This window comes from Pterocles gutturalis, unplaced genomic scaffold, assembly GCF_000699245.1.
Source record: "Pterocles gutturalis isolate BGI_N339 unplaced genomic scaffold, ASM69924v1 scaffold42389, whole genome shotgun sequence".
Classification (NCBI taxonomy): domain Eukaryota; kingdom Metazoa; phylum Chordata; class Aves; order Pterocliformes; family Pteroclidae; genus Pterocles; species Pterocles gutturalis.
The window spans coordinates 130,913-148,245 of record NW_010132321.1 but is presented as its reverse complement, the minus strand read 5'-3'; the positions used below and the strand labels follow the sequence as shown (position 1 = coordinate 148,245).

General features: G+C 48.1%; 1 protein-coding gene across 1 annotated transcript in view; it reads left to right on the top strand.

The window, feature by feature from the left end:
• Positions 1-255: 255 nt before the first annotated feature.
• LOC104467183 (BCL-6 corepressor-like) overlaps positions 256-17,333 on the top strand; it is a gene marked incomplete at its 5' end in the record, with an annotated part of 21,160 nt that continues 4,082 nt past the window's right edge. The window contains 4 exons of the mRNA XM_010080861.1: positions 256-609; positions 5,903-6,231; positions 6,586-6,855; positions 12,535-12,701. Coding sequence (XP_010079163.1) covers positions 256-609; positions 5,903-6,231; positions 6,586-6,855; positions 12,535-12,701 — 1,120 coding nt within the window. The remainder of the gene's footprint in view (positions 610-5,902; positions 6,232-6,585; positions 6,856-12,534; positions 12,702-17,333) is intronic.

Genomic DNA, 17,333 nt, shown 5'->3' with positions numbered 1-17,333 from the left:
ATATATGTATGTATATATATGTGTATATATATATGTATATATAAAAAGCTTGGTATATAAGGGTAAAGCACTAGTCATTGGACACTGTAGCCACAGCGGTGCAAGTTACTGTAGTGCATGTAACCCTTAATGAGCGAACCTTTAAAATGCATAGTGTGGTGGTAAAGCTGAGACTATATGCCCCGAAAGTGAAATGTAGCTTTTGTTTTAAGTTGAGGGGGCTTTTTGATTAATTTTTAGTTATTTTTCCATTAGATGACTGGCCTGAGAGGGAAATGACAAACAATTCCTCTAACCACTTAGAAGAGCCCAATTGTAATGAGGTGACCAACCTGAAGGTGTGCATTGAATTAACAGGGCTCCATCCCAAAAAGCAGCGTCACCTGCAGCATCTTAGGGAACTATGGGAGCAGCAGGTGTCACCAGAGAGATCCCCGTCCGGCAAGTTGGGCCGGCAAAGCAGGAAAGATTTAGCTGAGGCTGTTCAGCCAGAGGCCACTGCAAAGGTCAAAGACTTCACAGAAGAAAGGCACACCAAGAAAAGGTCAGAGGCCAAAAGCAATAGAAGTTGGTCTGAAGAGTCCCTCAAAACAAGTGACAATGAACAAGGTATGCAGAGACTACTAGGGAAACCAGCTGGCTTTAGCATTTACAGTGACGCATGCTGCCACCGATGTTAAGGAATTGTCGAGAGCTTTTTTTTTTTTCTTTAAATTATATATGATTTCTGTAGATGTCCATTTGTATAAGGACTGACACCTCCTCTTTAAGAATTGCACTGTAGCTAATATTTGGCAGACAAGAAAACGTGTTTGTGTATGTATGTATAACTCTGTGTTTGTGTGTGTGTGTGTGTGTTTTGGCTTTAAATACTCTTTCATAGATAATGTGAAGATGAAGTTTATGTCTCTAGAGGAGAGCTGGGAGGGGGGGCATACAATGCGGGCATGCTTCTGGGTGAGCGAGGGAGCAAGCAGGCGCTAGTGGGTGTAAGAGCGTTTAACCACATGTAGGATTTGAGGAGCTGTGACCCTCTGAAGCAGCATCAGCACAGCTAGCAGCTCTTGATCTCGGGAATCCAACACCTCCAGCACCCTTAGCACTGCTGGGTTTCCCTGCCTTTCCCAGGGCATATGCACAAGAGCAAAGCTCATCCTCCTCCTGAAGAGAATGCCTTGCTGTTCATCCTGTGCATGTCCTGTAATCCCCTGTGACCCCACTCCCCAGCCCCTTGGCAGAGATCTTTCCCAGCAGCTCTCTCCTGAGGGGTTGTTTCCTCAAAGCATGTCAGCTTTCCCTGACTTATTTCTGGCTGCTTCTTTCCCCCTCAGTCTGCTTCCTTCTTTTTCCCATCCTCTCCCCCTTTTCTGCCCATTTCCTATTTTGGGGGAGAGCCCGTGGAGGTGATCTGCTAAATTTCCCTTTCCGACAGACAGGTTACTCTCCTGTCCCCACTGTCCTCAGCCCCCAGGTGCGTTGTCTGCTCTGCTACTTTTCCCCTTCCCTGTGACGTTTGCTGATGGAGCTTGGTTGGAGGACTGGTTACTTTCCTTTTTGTCCTTCTCCTCCTCTTACCCCTTCGGGTCCTCTGCCTGCTTTTGACAAAAGGTTGTTTCTGGGAGAGGGAGCTCCCAGTTGGACATTGGGGCTCCTTTCTCCTTCACAGACCTGGGAGCTTCATCAGACTGATAGAGATTCACCTGCCAGCTGGCCTAACCTGTAGTTTAGCTGAGATGCCCTTGAAAGGGAGAAGCATGAGGAGAGTGGATCCTCTTGTCCCAATCCATGGTAAGGAACGGGTCCAGATCATCCTGTACCAGTGGGAATTTTCCTGGGTAGCATCTCTGAAATGGTTACAGGCAGAAGTGTTGGCTTTCCTTCTGTCCTAAAGCTCCTCACCCATCTTTCCCCTTGGTAGGATTATCTGAGGGCAGAACATGCCAAACTTTGATGCTTATTGATGGGGAAGGTTCTCCAAAAGGATTCCTGGAGCAGGAGATCAAAACTTAGTTTAAAAGGAGCTTTGACTCTTACTCCCTCACTTTATGTGCTGCCTTGGTGAGCATGGTATTGGCTCAAACATCCCTGCCCATCACCTGCTCCCCTTTGTACTTTCAGAAAGAGATACCTTGTAGAGATTAAACGAGGGTCACTAACAAGAAGCTGCATTGTGTAAGGATGCTCTAACTTTCCCCTGCAAAGCCTCCTGTGGCAGTGCCAAGCTTCTCTAACATATGACCTCGGGAAAGAAAAAAAGGTGGCTCCCAATTTATGCGTCATTCCCAAAGGCATTCAGATTTAGTCTCCCCATGGTTATGAAAAACCTCTTGGTTTAGGAAGCTGCTATAAAACCCATAAACCTGGATAAATTATGCCTTGCCATTCATTGTGCAGAGGCACTGGAGATCCTTCAGATCACTTTGCTGCTGCTTCTCCAGCCCCATTGAAGTGTAAACCTTTGAATCTCCTTTTTCTTAGTTCACTAGGATGAGGACATTTTTCCCCATTGTGTGACAGAGCATCCTCTGCATGACAGTCGTGTGGGGATAGAGACTTCCAACTTGTCTTTCTTGCCCAGGACTAGTCCTCAAACTTCTCCTAAACAAGCAGATACTGTGAATATGAGAATATACCCTGTCACTTGCAGCTTTCTTTAGCTCTGGGGCTGGGGAGAGCTGTTCCTGGTGCCAGCACTGCCTGCGAATGTGTCAGTCTCTGAAAGCTGGTTGTATCCCAAGAAGCAGGCTCTAACAGGGCATTGAGGTCTGCCCCTGCGCCCGCAAAGCCTTAGTCTAACAGCAGGATGACTTGCTGCCTGTGCCTGCAAATCTCCGGATAGACGGAGGGTGCTGACGTCTGGGCTTGTTGCTCCATCTGTGTTCAATCTGGGATTTTAGTGTGGGAGGAGTCACGCTTTGCGTTGGAAGCTGCCACCAGGCTGTCACCGCTCTATCCGCTGGTCAGTGCCTTCTGGCTGGGTGACCAAGCCGTCAGTGGCTGCTGGAAATGTTCCTCTGGTGACTCTTCTGGCTGTCACCTCCTTGCGGGTCAGAACCATGAGAGCCAGGATGTGGCTTCCCTGAAATAATATCAGGGCCCTACCTCATCCCGCTTGCGAGGTGATGACGCCTGTTGCTGGCTCTCCAGGATACAGCAGGTCCATGAGTGTGGGGATGCCTGCAGCCTCAGGGTGTCGTGCCACTTGCTTGGACCCCTGGCCAAGGTGGGAGCCACAGTCTCTGCTGGGGTCCCAGCTGAGCAATAACCTCCCTGTGCTGCTGGTGGTGCGGTAGCCAGCTCTTCCATCAGTCCCCCAGGGAGCCACAGCTGCTCACCCGCCATGAGGAGAAAACCTGGGCGGCAGGGAAACAAAAGCCCTGAGGACGGGAGCCGGGAGGATCTCGCCCACTGGGAAAGCCACTGCCTGCCCTCGGAGCCGCCTTGGGTTGCAGGCAGGCTGTTGGCTTTGCATACAGGTGGAGGCAGCTGCTGGGGTGGGAGCTGAACAAGCGAGCGTTCAGGTGACGCGGCAGCAGCTGTTTTTGCGTGTGGACCTTTCTGCAGCCTGGTCCTGCGGGAGGGGAGGCAGGTCCTGCTCTGAGTCAGTGTCGCCACAACCCACATCAGTCAGAGGCCTCAGTTTTTTGGGGTTTTTGGTTTTGGTTTTTTCTTTCTTTCTTTCTTTCTTTTTATTTTTGTGTTTTTTTTTCCTGGATATTTGGGGATATTCCTGCCCACTCTTGTTTTTCTTCTCCTTTCACGTGTGTAGTGGTCAGAAAGATGGGATGGGATTCCAGAATTAACCGCTTGCCTTTTTTCTGCCTGTGTGCCTTGCATTTCCCAGGCTGATGCTTGGCTTTTTCTGGATAGTGCTGGCCTCTTGCAATGTTATTGATCCTGAAGCTCCTGGGCATAGCGTTGCTACTCTCCGTCCCTTGACTGCGACGCATGTTTAGCCTGGTGCCTGCTGTCACCGCTGTGGAGGGTCAAAGCGGAGCACAGAGTTTACGTGGAGCTTGCAGGCAGGAGTACACATTTTTTGGTGGTGATTAAACTTCTCCTTTTATTGCCTCGGCATCCCTGCATGGGAAAGCCTGCAGTTCTTTGAGATAGGCTTTTCTTCCTGTGTTTTATTTTCCTTCATCCTTTCAATATTTCTGTTGTCCAGACCTGTGGGGTTTTTTTTCTTTCTATTCTTGTTTTTCTATGTGCAGCAGTTGCTTACTTCCCTTTCCATTTTCGCAATTTTTTTAGTAAGTGATTAAGGAGATAATGATGATACTTCTGTACTGGAATCGGGCTTTTCACATGCTACTCCAATTAGGTTAGTTGGGACCAGGAGAATTAAACACTCTGTACTTCATGCTGTCTGCAGAGTTGGAAAGACAGCTTTGCATCCGTAGGCCCAGCCTACGACTAGGCGCCTTCCTTCAGGATTGCAAAGCCTGAAAAACCTACTGGATTTTTGCTGAACAATCTGCACATCGTGTGTCCCGTAAATTCCCTGACATCTGCTTGGCAAGCCGTGGTATGCATCTTTTTCTAGAAAGTGGCTTGAAAGAACTGAGGGATTTCTGTTTTCATCTTTAATCTAGAAAGCCTTCTGCAAGTTGCTTTCACAGATCTATTTAAAGGAAGACAAAAGTGTGAAGCTGCCCACTGAGAGGATTCTAGATTTTTTTTTCTTTTTTTCTGGCTCTGGATCGAGTCTCTTTAAATAAAGGTCTCTCTTCTCTGAGCAGCTGCCTTATTTGCTCCTGCCATCTCTTCTGTTCTGAAAGTAGCATCACTTCAGAGACTTCTCGGAGCAGAGGAGCCTCTTTCAAGTGCTCAGGGTTTTTTTCGCACCTTCCCTCAGTGGTGTGGTATTGTTTGGCTGAAGTGTCCCATCTTTTCCAGCAACCTTTAATTCATTTTTCTGCAGAGGAGTTGGTTCTGAGGTCACCTCAATTCTCTTCCCAAGGGAAATTCAGACTATAAAAAGTCAACTTTCCTGTCCTTGTTTTGTTGTAAACCTGCTTGCACTCTGAAAAAAAAAAAAAGTAACCATGCTTTTTGCATGTGGCCCAGATTGTGGGATTCAACTTGTTGGAGCTAACCCGCAGAGAAAACCCAGCCTTGCCGGTGTCCTGCCGTGGGCATCACAGCACTGGCCTTAGATCCCTGATGTCCCAAGGCTTCCTGGTCTCACAGAGAGACTCGCTTCTGGTCAGAGTCCTCGGGGAAAATACAGCTGACTGCTTTTCTTGCAAAGTGCCTGCGCTTCTTGATAGAGGCTTTGCACAGGGCTTCTGTAGGGACGGCTCCTTGAGCAGCCTTTCCTCTCTGGTTTGCTTTTCTAGTAAAAATGCTACCAACTGCCATCTTAGGACTAACCTCAACATTCTCCTCATGCTGTCCCGTTCAGCCCTCATCTGCACTCCTGCTTTCCCCTCCTCCCCTGCCATCTCTCTCTCTGCCCTGCCACTGCACCTCGCCCACGGCGGACAAGCCCAGCTGGGCCCAGGCTGCTGGAGGAGTTGGTTCCCCTTCAGATAAAGCAGTTCCAGGTAAGGAGGCGAGTTTTTCCCCCAGCCAGATGGTGCAGCGGCAGCTTTCCGCTCTGCCCACGGTGGCTGGGCTGCGGCAGCATGGCGCGGCACCCGATGGCCTTCGCGGTGCCCCGGCACCCGGCGAGGGGCATTGCGTTTAGTGATTTTTATCAGAGCGTTATAACTGTTAATGTAAATGTTAACTGGCAAGATGCTGTTTGCGATTTGAATGTGGGACGCTTAAAATATTAATGATTTCAAAATGTAATTGGTAGATCTCTTAAGCAGTCGAGGAGCTTGTGTTAAGTGCTAGCGATGCGTTTTCCTTTTAACACACCATGCAACGTGTAATGCCTTTCCTTCCCCTTTAGGCTTGCCCGTATTCCCAGTGTCTCCGCACATGAAGAGCCTTTCATCCACCAATGCAAACAGCAAAAGGCAGGCTCAGCCAAGCTGTACTCCAGCCTCGAGGTTGGCTGCCAAACAGCAGAAAATTAAAGAAAGCCGGAAGACAGATGGGCTGTACACAGACGAAGAGGAGGATTTCCAACATGCATCTCTGCTGCAGAAATACAGCGAGTGCGAGAAGCCATCAGGGAAACGTCAGTGTAAAACAAAACACTTGGCACTGCAGGAGAGGAGAAGGAGGTCATCTCTGACAGGGGATGACACCACAGATATCGAAAATGCTGAAGATAAGGTATCTTTATTCAGACTTAATTGTCCACCAGCCTCTCAGAAGGCAGAGCCAGCCTGCTTGAAACTAATGCGCTGTCATGCATGCAGGGTAGCGGGGGTTGCATTCAGATTTGTCCAAGGATGCTTTGCACATTTTGTATTTGCTGTTCTTAACTTGCACATTTTGTATTTGCTGTTCTTAACGCAAAGGCACTATTGCAAGGGTGAGGAGTCTTGCACTTAAAAGCTGTAGCAGGTCTTTGTTGAAAAATTAAATATGGGTAGAAAAGTGTGATGTTTTGTTGGCAAAATACAATCCCATCGCTGTATTGTAAAATTGAGGGTAAAAAAACCTCCACAATAATGGTTTTGACAGGTCATGGTAGCAAGGAAAGTCAGGAAGCGACCGGAGCCTACTTCAGACTGCGACTCCTCGCCAGCCAAGCCATACGAGCAGAAGCCATATGATCGCCTGCAGCAGATTCCCTCGTTGCTACCCGTCTCGCAGCCTGCACAGCTGCCGATTGCAAGCCCCCCTCAGGAGACCACCCCGAGCCGGCCCATGCCACCTGAAGCGCGGAGGCTTATTGTCAATAAGAACGCGGGGGAAACGCTGCTGCAGCGGGCGGCGCGCCTGGGGTACGAGGTAAGGGTCTCTTACCACCCAGCATGAGGTTCAAACCCTCTTTCCATTTTTATAGGTGGAAATCTTGCAAAGCAGGAACTTTGAGTTTGGTTGTTGAAATTTGCGGGCCCCCCCGACCTGCTGCATTCCCTTCCCCTGCTGTGTTCTCTTCCCCAGCATGCTGAATCTGGGGGCAGATCACTGCGGGAACGGGTCCCCACAGCTGGCGGGGATACAGGGTAAGCAGCATCCTGTGTGAACGAGCAAAGGGTAAAGTTTTATTGGTAACCCTCGCTTCTGTTTAAATATAAGCCATCTGCAAACTGAGTGAATGTATTTTTTTTTTTTTAAAGTAGTCTTTATGGTGATCTTTAATGAGCTGTACGATTTTTGCTTTTGTTATTTGTGAAGAACGTGTAGTTTAGGCAGAAGGGTTTTATTTTTTGTTCTTTTCTCCAAGGAGTATCTGGTATGTGACACAGGATGTAGCGCTTGGAGTGTCCTCTTGCATGATCAGATGCATCGTAGGAGCGCTCTGCATGCTTTATGCTCAGAGTCTGGAGCTGCTTGGCATAGCTGGAACAATGTTGTCTAATGAAATGGCCCCCTGTTGCTACAAAAATCAGAAACCGATGAATCCCCTAGCTCCGGTGTTTTGAAGCACGCTTTTATTGGGGAAATATGGGCATACAGGTATGAGTGTCATTGTTGCTCAACTTCAGATCTTGCAAAGAGGTTTTTCATTGCAGGGAGCGATTGCTGCCTTCAGCGCGGCTGCAGGGTTCGCTTTGGCAGTGAGCGGATGGCTTGGACCTCAGAACTGGGCTTGAGCCCCTTGCTGGAAGGTGGCATCAGCCTGGGGCCTGCCCAGCCTCAGGGCTTTGTTGAAACCTTGAAATGCCCTTTGTACGGCTGCAGAGCTTTGTGTGGAGAGAGGCTTTCTCCAGCTCTGGAAGGCAGGGTTTGTTGGAGAGGTTTTGTTTACCCTAGACAAAGGCTTCTCCTAACCCAGGGCACTTCAGCTCTAGCTAGGAGGAGGAGAAGTGGTTGTTACAACGTTGCTATGGTAATCTCCATAATTTAAAGGATGTAATTTCCTATGGACCTATATTTTCCTATGGATCCAAAATTAAAATGTGCTGTAGCATGTGCTCCAAGGTATCGGAGCGATTTTTCTTCCTGTGCAGTGTCTGTCGGTACCGCTTGAGTGTAGCAGGTTGCCGTGGGATGCTTGTGCACTTTGCTTTCTGTGCCCAGCATGCTCCGCTGAGCACAGCTCAATGGGAGCAGCTCCGAAACTTAGCGATGGGCTGAGGGCTCTCTGTTTGCTTTGCTGATAGTGGGAGCTCTCTGGAGCATTGGCCATTAGTGGGCTGGTTGCAGAAAGCTGGGGATGCCCAGGCTCGCCAAGGTGGGGGTCCTGGGGTGCTGGGTTAGCCTTTTGTGCTCACCATGCTTTCCCATCATCAGCTGATTGGGGATTTGTATTTTCTGATTCACCCAAAAGTTCAAGTGAACACCACATTTTTAATAGGCTTAAATATTCCTACAGTTTGACTTGACCGTTTGGGCAGCGTTGACAGTACAGCACTGGGTCCAGTTGTTGGCAGAGCGCAGGGCAGGCGAGCTGAGTGGGGCAGAAGTGGAGAGCCTGGTCCCTGTGCCTGAGCTGCTGCAGGGATCTGGCGTTGTCTGTATCTTTCAAAGCTTGGAGTGGTGGGTGGCTGCGCTGCCCTGTAGGCGTTTCATTTGGCCTCTGGTGAGCTGTGATAGTTTGGTCAGCCATGGAAGCTCTGTAGCTGTGGTGTTTTTCTTGCTAGTTACCAGACTACCGCAGTTAGTAGAAAGCTGAATTTCCTCTCTCTCCAGAAAAAAATAGAATGGCCAAGATGTTACAAATTCCTCTGTTTAAAAAAAAAAATAATAATCTTGATGGGTCAAGGTAATTTGCTGGTCTGTGACCTGTGGCAGCTGCACACATCTGTTTTCTGCTGTCCCTGTTAGCGGGGCAGCAACCTCTGGTGGCTGCAGGGTGATGATGGGGGGCTGATGCTGAAGTGGGAGTGCTGGAAACTCACAGGCACGTGGGGGCTTCTCATAGCTGCTGGGATGGCAGCAAGCAGCCTCATAGCCCCTCGTCAGCCCCATCACAGAGGAGGCAAATTAATCTGTGCCATTGAGGCTATGGCTTGCAAAGGGATGCCGAGTGCTGGTGCTGGAATCAGAGCTGGAAGTGGCTGGCACCACAGGCCAGCGCTGAGCAGTGACAGCAAAAGGGATGTTGTTATGGGGCAGAGCAGCACCAACAGCTCTGCCCTGAGACCGGGTGAGCTGATGCCTGCCCTTGGCAGCCTGCCTGCCTTTGCAGCAGGGATGCCCGGCGGCCGTGCAGAGATCTGACCTCAAACCCAGAGGCAGCGCTGGCACCTTTGGCACGCGAAGATGCTGGTGATCTGTATGTTTCACTCCTGGACCCATGGGGAGCCCAAATGCTGCTAACTTGGGTGCCTCTGCCCCACTCTCAGTTGCACAGTATGGATGTGCCCCAGATAGTTGCGGGAAGGAGGACGTGAGCATTTATGGTTTTGCGTGTAAAAGCTGATGTGCGAGTGAAATGTCGAAGGACAAATGTGGCTTGTGTCTGGTCAGATAAATTGCAGGGCTGCAGCCAACAAGGCTGCTTAAAGACAGTGTGGCAAATGGTCTTTGACTCTGGAAATCCATACAATCTGAGCAAAACCCCTCTGAAGCTAGTGAGAAGCTTTGCCTTTCCTTCTCTAGGCTTCTGCACCAGGCCTTGCTCCATCAGGATGTTTGCAACCCGTCCTAGGGTATGGGCACTCACGAATCCATTCTGTTTCCCCCATTTGAAACAAATGACTTGAGATAATAGTGGTCTTAAAACTGTAATTTACTTTTTGTCAAGGGAGAATTATAGGGAGCGTAAAGTCTTTTTGGGGAAAAAAATTACAAAAGGCTTGCGTAATGAATTTGATGGGAGAGGAAGCACTGGCTGTCTTTGTGCTGCTTGTTGCTTTTTGATGTGTGTCTGGACTTGGAAAGTTCTCTGGTGAATTTGGGATTAAATCCTGCCTGGGAATGCAGGGAAATTAGAGGAATGTGTGGTGTGTGGGTAGGGGAAAAGATGGTGTTTGTTTCCATGGGGTTTGAACACTCATGAAGACAGGGCTTACGCAGGCAGGGGGAGAGGGTTTGCCCTGAGGATGCCTCGCATGAGGTTCCATCCCTGGGTCCCTAGTGGCACCACTGCAGGAGCTCCTGATCATTGTCCTGCTGTTGCACAGCTACCTTGGGGCTCCTGTGCCCTGCCAGGGGACAGCGTCACTTCTGAGGTTTGGCACAGTGCTGCAGGGAAGCGTTATGGCTAACGTTTTAATGCCTTCCGCAAGGGCTGTGTTTTGAGGTTGGGTGGAATGGAATAGTGCCTCTTGGCGGCAGTGTGGGCTGCCAGGGCAGCAGGGCATGTGCAGGGCATGGGGGATGTGCAGGAGGATGCTGACCCGTTCCCTTGGAAAAGGGGCAGGAGCTGCTGCAGAGCACGGGAGAGACTAAAGCAAAGGGCACCTCTTTTTACACGAGGCTGGAGCACGCATGTTTGCATGCACTTTTGACGTTGCTGTTTGCAGTTTGGCTAATGAACTGCAGCCAGCAGAAGCGGCACTGGCACGTATCTTGGCTGGTGACATGCTAGCTTGACTCTCTGGATTAACTGCAAGTGATTTGCAGATTGCTGGTCTAAACAGAGCACCTGAACAGACATTAAATTGCCTCGTGGCACTTTCACAGCCTTTCTCTAACATTAGTGAGAGATGCCTGTGAAACCAAAAGTGTGTTTGTGGCACCACATGTTCCTGTATTTAGCAGTGATGGCTAATTTTTTTTGTAAATTGAATAAATCATGTTAAAAAAAGTTAATGAGGCATTTAATTAATTAACAATGTAGAGTTTTATGGTCTTTATGGTTACATTTTGTGGTTAATGACATTCTTCTTATAGCCTCTTAACACAGAATTGCCCGACAAAATCAGCCTTTTCGTCCAGTAGTAGGTATTCTGCCCTAGGACGAGCTTTTTCTTTTCACAAAAATGGATGAAAGGTGTTCCTTTATTTTGATTTGCAGAATCTATTTTAGATGGTAACTGAACGCTAAAAGTGGAGCTGAATAGGGCAGCCGCTTCTGCCACCTATATCCATCTGCGCCTATATCCATCTGCTGATTTGCCTGGTGGGGTGGTTTGGTATTGAAGGAAAATTCCTACCTCCAGGGTATAGTTTCACACAGCCCTTTCTTATGGGATAGAGCGATTGCAGGATAAAGAGCGTCTTTTCTGGATGATTTTTGGCCTTTGGGCTGATTAGCAGGAACGTATAGAGCCCCTGTTTTGCAAGAGGTGGGACTGTGGGGATCCCAGGTTAAACCGGTGGGTGGTGGACCGCTCCGTCCCGGTCGTAGGTGAGGAGGATGCTCTGGTGCCTGGGACGGGCAGCTCATTAGTTCCCCGCTTTAGCCTGGTTAGTGAGGGCCTGCTAAAAGAGCAGCTTCATGCTGTATCCTGGATACCGCTCTCGGGTCAGGTATACCCAGAGCACAGATTATTGTGGGCTTTCCAGTAGATTTTGAAACGCGAAGAATAAATGCGTCGCACCCGGCAGTTGTTTTATTCTCTTGCTTTGGCAAAGCAAACACTCACCGCCTCCACGCCGTATCCTGCTTTTCCGAGGGTGTTGCTCAGCCTTCGAGAGGAGCAAATGCAAAATTAATGGCTTGCCACTAATCTGGGAATGCGGGGGCTGTTATATACATGCAGCATCACTTAGAAATGCGGATTGTTTTTGTTTTTGTTTTTTTTCTTTTGCATCTGAGACGAATTGAGGAAGGCTCGCACCATCCTAAATTTTGGGTTGAGTGATGGAGCAGTCATTGTTTCAAGGCTTCACAACAGCGTAGAGCTGAGTCTGGGCTAGGCTCTCGACCGTGGTATATTTGACTGCAAGATGAATTGTGTTAAATTCACATGGCTTCCCACGGTGCCGGGCTCGTTATTGGAACCTGGCGCCTGGCTTTCGTTCTGCATGCAGAAAACCAGGGTGGGTGAAAATGGGATTTCCCCGATCTTGATAGAGCTGGGCTTTTTTTTTTTTTTTTTCCCTGATAGCAAACCATCCTTTGTGTGTCTTAAATGTGTTTTGTTTCAGGTCACGCGCTTTTTCTTTTTAAAATCAAACTGACGTTGGCTGTGCTGCTGTTGTGCTTGCAGAATTTTCTGCTAAAAAATGCAGATGTAAGAGTAAAAACGTTCCTGCTAGCTTTACGCATGGAAGTTTTGAGAAGTGGAAAGCTGTGGGTTTTGTCTGCGAAATTTGCACGTTGCCCCTCTGCAGCAATTCCTGACGTTGGGGGCTGTGGCAAGGTCCCTGCGGGGTGCAGAGGTCTTGGTGCTGCTTTGCCCAAGCTAGTCTGCTCATGGGAAGTCGTGGTCTCTGCTGTGTCTCCTGAATAAATTGATTTTCAGCAGCTCCCTCTGTTCTTTTCCTCTTGACTGATCTGTCTCAAAGAGGCATGGTGTAGGGGGTTTGTGTTTTGCCCTTTTTCCCCTCCTTTTCCTTCAAGAAGAGAAGCACGGGTATCCCTGCAGCAAGAAATAACTCAATTTATCTGTGTTTCCCTCCCATTTCCAGGAAGTGGTTCTGTATTGTCTGGAAAACAAGGTGTGTGATGTGAATCATCGTGACAACGCGGGTTACTGTGCCCTGCACGAGGCCTGTGCCAGAGGCTGGCTGAGCATCGTGCGGCATCTCCTCGAGTATGGGGCAGACGTCAACTGCAGCGCTCAGGATGGAACCAGGTTAGCAGCACCCCCAGCCCAGCATCGGGTCCTCGGTGGTTTCTTTGGCCACGGTGGTGGGAGGAAGCGCCTCTTCCCTCTCTCCTTATGCCTCTCCTTTATCCTCCCCATCCTGCATGAAACGGTGCCAGGATCCTCCTGCATGCTGCCCTCCTCATTGCTGGTCCTTGGGCAGGGGCATGTAGGACTCGGGGTAATAAAGCAGTGGGGGCACACTTTTGTTGCAACTCAAATTCAGTGTAAGTTTGTTTTGTCTTTTTTCCTTCTGGGAATTTCAATAAATTGTGCTTTATGGTTTTTTGGTTTTTTTTAGAGAGTTTGTGAAACTCACAGCTGCAGGGCAGGAAGGAGTGATACTTGAGCTTCAGCCCTGCTCGTAGAAGCTCCGGGTCCTTAGAGTTGAGCCAAAAGAGTGGGCTTTGTCTTGTTGAGCGGGGTGACTTTTAAGAGCACTTCAGGCTTTTGCAGCGATTGGGTGTGCGAGTCTTATATATGCTATATAAGAATGTTGTTTGCTGAACTGTTAAACTCTTATCTACTCGTTTGGTACTTTGGATTTTTATTTTTTTTTTTTTAATCCTGAATTAGTTTAGTTTCCTTCACAGAACAATCAGGGTGCTTAGTTCCTGTGCTCCCAGTATAGATAATAAGCTTTTTTTTTTTTTTTTCTTTGTGGATACAGAAATGCTACTCCACACCTTTTTTAAGCTTCTTGTGCATCTACTCAGCTATCTCTTTAACACCTCTGCGGGGCTGACCTTGGGGTAACTTTTCCTCAGCATATGCAGAACGTTATCCAGTCTATACATTTAGGTTCAGGTCGCTTTGTATTCTGTGAAGCTTCTGCAGCCTGTTATCTTTAGTGGCTTATCACATTCACTATCACCGTCCAAATAGCCAAGGAGGTAAAATTAGCATAACTAAGAGTCTGCCTCTTTTGTTTTTAAGCTCTCTATTTATTAACTTGGGACGGGAGGAGTCAGGAAAACAAAAGTCCCAAGATGGCTGGTTAGGATGGTCCATTAGAAGTTCTTGATGGTCAGTCATTACCGGCCCATCACGGCCAAAAGGAAACATTTCTGAAGAAATGTTGAAACTCTGGATGGATTGTCAGGTTCCTTCTCCATCTCCTACTTCTTCGTGAGAAGTCTCAGCTCTCTAGGCTGACAAACAGCCCTGCATTTTCTGTTGTCTCCAGCTTTAATATGTGACCTGTGCAACAGCGGCGAATTCCCATAAAAAGAATCCTAAATTATTTTTGTCTTACTTGCTGGAATAACCTATTAAGAAAATTAACCCCAGGAAGTTTCGACCAGTGTTAGTCATCCACCAGTTGAGAATTCACCTTTGATTTCGATTCACAGATGGAGCTGATTTTCAAGAAAGAAACTTGGCTTGTGTACAAGTTGTTTTGGGGAAAATGCATTTTAGAAATGAACATCATAATGATCCGATCATAGACGGTAATGTCAGAACTCAGCTTGCGATCCCCTTTCTTTTCTGATGGCAGACTTATTTTTTGTTTGAAAAGCTGCCCAACAGTCAGCGTGAATCCAAAACGCATCTAATATACAGATGAAAGATGGTCTAGCTGCCCTGAGTTGGGCAGGACAGAGAGTCAAAGCTTCTGTAAGGAACTTCTGAGCAGTGCTATCCCCTGCCTTTTGTCAGGGCCAGACTTCTCTGTCTCTGTAGAGTAAATAATGACATTCATAAGACAAATCCCATTTCTCCCCTTGAAGCCTCAGTAAGTTTTTCTCCTTTAACTCTTCAGAGGAAAGAAGTGTCAGTCTTCCTCAACTGTGTTGCTTTTAATATTAAAATTCCTGAACAACTTCACCCCTTGGAAAGATATCAAAATCTTAGAACCAAAAAGCCCCAAACACACACACCATCAAAGATTTCTCCCCCTCTCTTGCTTTTTTATCTACAGTGAATATGCCTTATTGCCCCCTCTGCCACCTCACAAGCTCACTAGACAAAGATTTTTTTTGGCTGTCCTGGAAGCTCTCAAGTCTCCAGAAAGGAAGGGTGCATGTGTTTAGTTCTGTTCAGCCAGTTGACATAAATCCCCATAGAGGAGTGATGTAACTGCATGAGCTGTGATGTAACTGCGTACGCTGCATTTGTTAGTGTGGCAGCCTGCGGTGTCACTTGGATCCCGGGTTGCCTGAAGCTTCGGTCTGCATTACTTATTGCCTGCTGCCTCTGTGGTCAGCTCTTTGGGGGACACTCTCTGAAAAGTTGTGACAAGCGAGGAAATGGCTCCAGCCTGAACAAAATATCCATGTGAATGAGAAGGATATGGAAGAGTTCTGCAAAGTCCGTGCATCTCTCCTTTCAGTGCTGTCTGAAGTGCTGCAGGTCCTCTGATCAAAGTGGTGGTTTTGCATGTGTGTGTTTTAAGTTTTGAAAATGAAGCAAAGGCCGGAGCCTTTTGCTTTAGTGTTGCCTTTTGTGTACCTACACAGCCAACAGCCAGTCTGAGTTCAGTAGATAAAGTTGGCTTTTAGCCTCTGGTTCCTGATACTATGGTGAAGCCGAAAAACAAAGGAAGCGCCAGCCTGTAGTGGCATGTCAAGGAGGTGTAGATGTGGCTCAGTCCTTCCCTTCACCCTCAGCTCAGCACTGGGGCTCTGCCTGCACACCCACTGCTGCCTGCAGCGCACCATGTCCCTATCTCTGCCCTATTCACAGCACATCTGGCTGGGCTAAATACAGCAGGTGGTCTTCTCTGTTTTCCCCCTTAAACTCTATGCTGATAACGCCGATCGTGACGGCTTTATGCTGATCCGTGGCTTTCCAAATGCGGCGCCTGCAGACCCTGAATACACAAGCACTCTGCTGCTGAATTAGTGGCTAATCAAAGATTATTGTAGAACTGGGTGAGATCTTTAAGACCTGTCTCAGAAGCACCACAGTCACTAAGGGCTCTTAATCGTCTTACCTATAAATAATAGTAGACCGTGCTTAAGAGGTGAGCCCTTCCCTTCCCTGACAGGACGCCAGTAAGAGCTCAACAAGGGGTGTTCCAATGACCAGTGCATGCCATTAGCAAGGATGGTTGCTTGTATTTGGCCTTACCTCTTTGTTCTTCTCCTCTTACCTCCACCATGCCCTAGCCAGACCGGCACAGCTTTCAAAACAAAGCTGCATGCCAAAAATACAGGCATCTCCTGCCCGTTAGCGAGGCCTCTCCCGTTGCTTTAGAGTTTGCTTGCTAGATTCGCTCTCCGCAGACAGTTTTACTTTGTCCTTCTCGCTGGTGACTGATGAGCTCAGCCTTTTCTTATTTTTTCCCTGGGAGGACCGTGCCAAGATGGCTCTCTTCCTGCATCCTTTCAGCTGGTCTTGGCAGAGGGATACCCTCCAGCAGCTAATTGTGTTAAAGAGGAGGCAGCCGGCATAGCTGCCCTCCTGCAACTTGTGCCTTGCCTGTTCCATGGGGCAGCGTTGCATAATGGAGTAGATGGAAGTAAAAATAAAACACCAAGAAATGGTATTGCTTGGTGAGTTACGAGACCTCTTATTGCAGTGAGGAAAAGTCTGATGGTGCCTGAAAGGCTGAGAGCAAACCCTGACTGGTCTAAATAGTTTATAATTTTGGTGGTGGAATGATAAACCCCCAGTGAAATGTTTTCCTAACTCCAGTAGCAGTAAAAATAGTAGGAAGAATTCGACAGTACGCAAGAGAGGGTTGAGATGTGTGTCTCCTGTAGGATATTGCAGCTCTTGAATGTCCCCAGATCCTTCTGGGGCCTTTCAAAGGGTTTGTTTTAGAAACGAGCTGTACTACTGTTAACTGAACCATTAGGGATAAAGAGTGTTTATTTCCACGATGCTCAGGGTGGAAAAGATTATATGGGCAAAGCAGCCCAGGAGAGGACTCCCAGGGATCTTTTTTTCACATCTGAAAAAGTTGCCGATGCCAGTAGTCGCTTTGCATCCTACAAAGAGGATGGTTCAGCTCTGCCAAAACTGAAAAATACTCCCTCCTCTGCTGGTCCTGGTGGGAGAAGCAAACATGAGTAGCTGTGCCTTCGCATGGTCCTGCTCGTGAGCTTGCCAAGAAGCTGTGCTACCCAGTAAAAGAGTCTGTCAGCGCTCTGTTATTGCCTCTTCCCCCCTGCCTTATCTATGGGGAATCTCCTTTTTATTTCCTCTCCCTGCCAATGTTTTCTTTCCTTGCTTCACTTCCTTCTGTTTATTGTTTTTCCTCCTTCCACGTGGCTTTACTGCACCTTTCCTTCCTCTTGCCTCTATAAAGTCCCATCTCGTGACCGGGGCAGCCTCCTTGTGCTCCGACAGGTGACAAAGATGGGTCTGCGTGCCCTGCTGCCTGCCCCACTGCCTCTCCCCCTGTCTGCACTGCTGTGCCAGGCTGGGTGACCTGTAGAAAGGGAGAGGGGATCGCATCTCGGGGTTATAGGCCATGCACTGCAATTTTTCCTTCCTGGGGAATGCCCAGGTGTCCTTTAATAAATTCATCTGGGTGTCATTAAATCAATTGAAACACTGGGCGATGATTTAGATGCTGTTTTTGATAAGTTAAGGGATCATCTTGAATTCATTACTGCTTCAAAACACACTTAGGTCAATCAGTTAAAAAAAAAAAACCAAGAAAACTTGCAA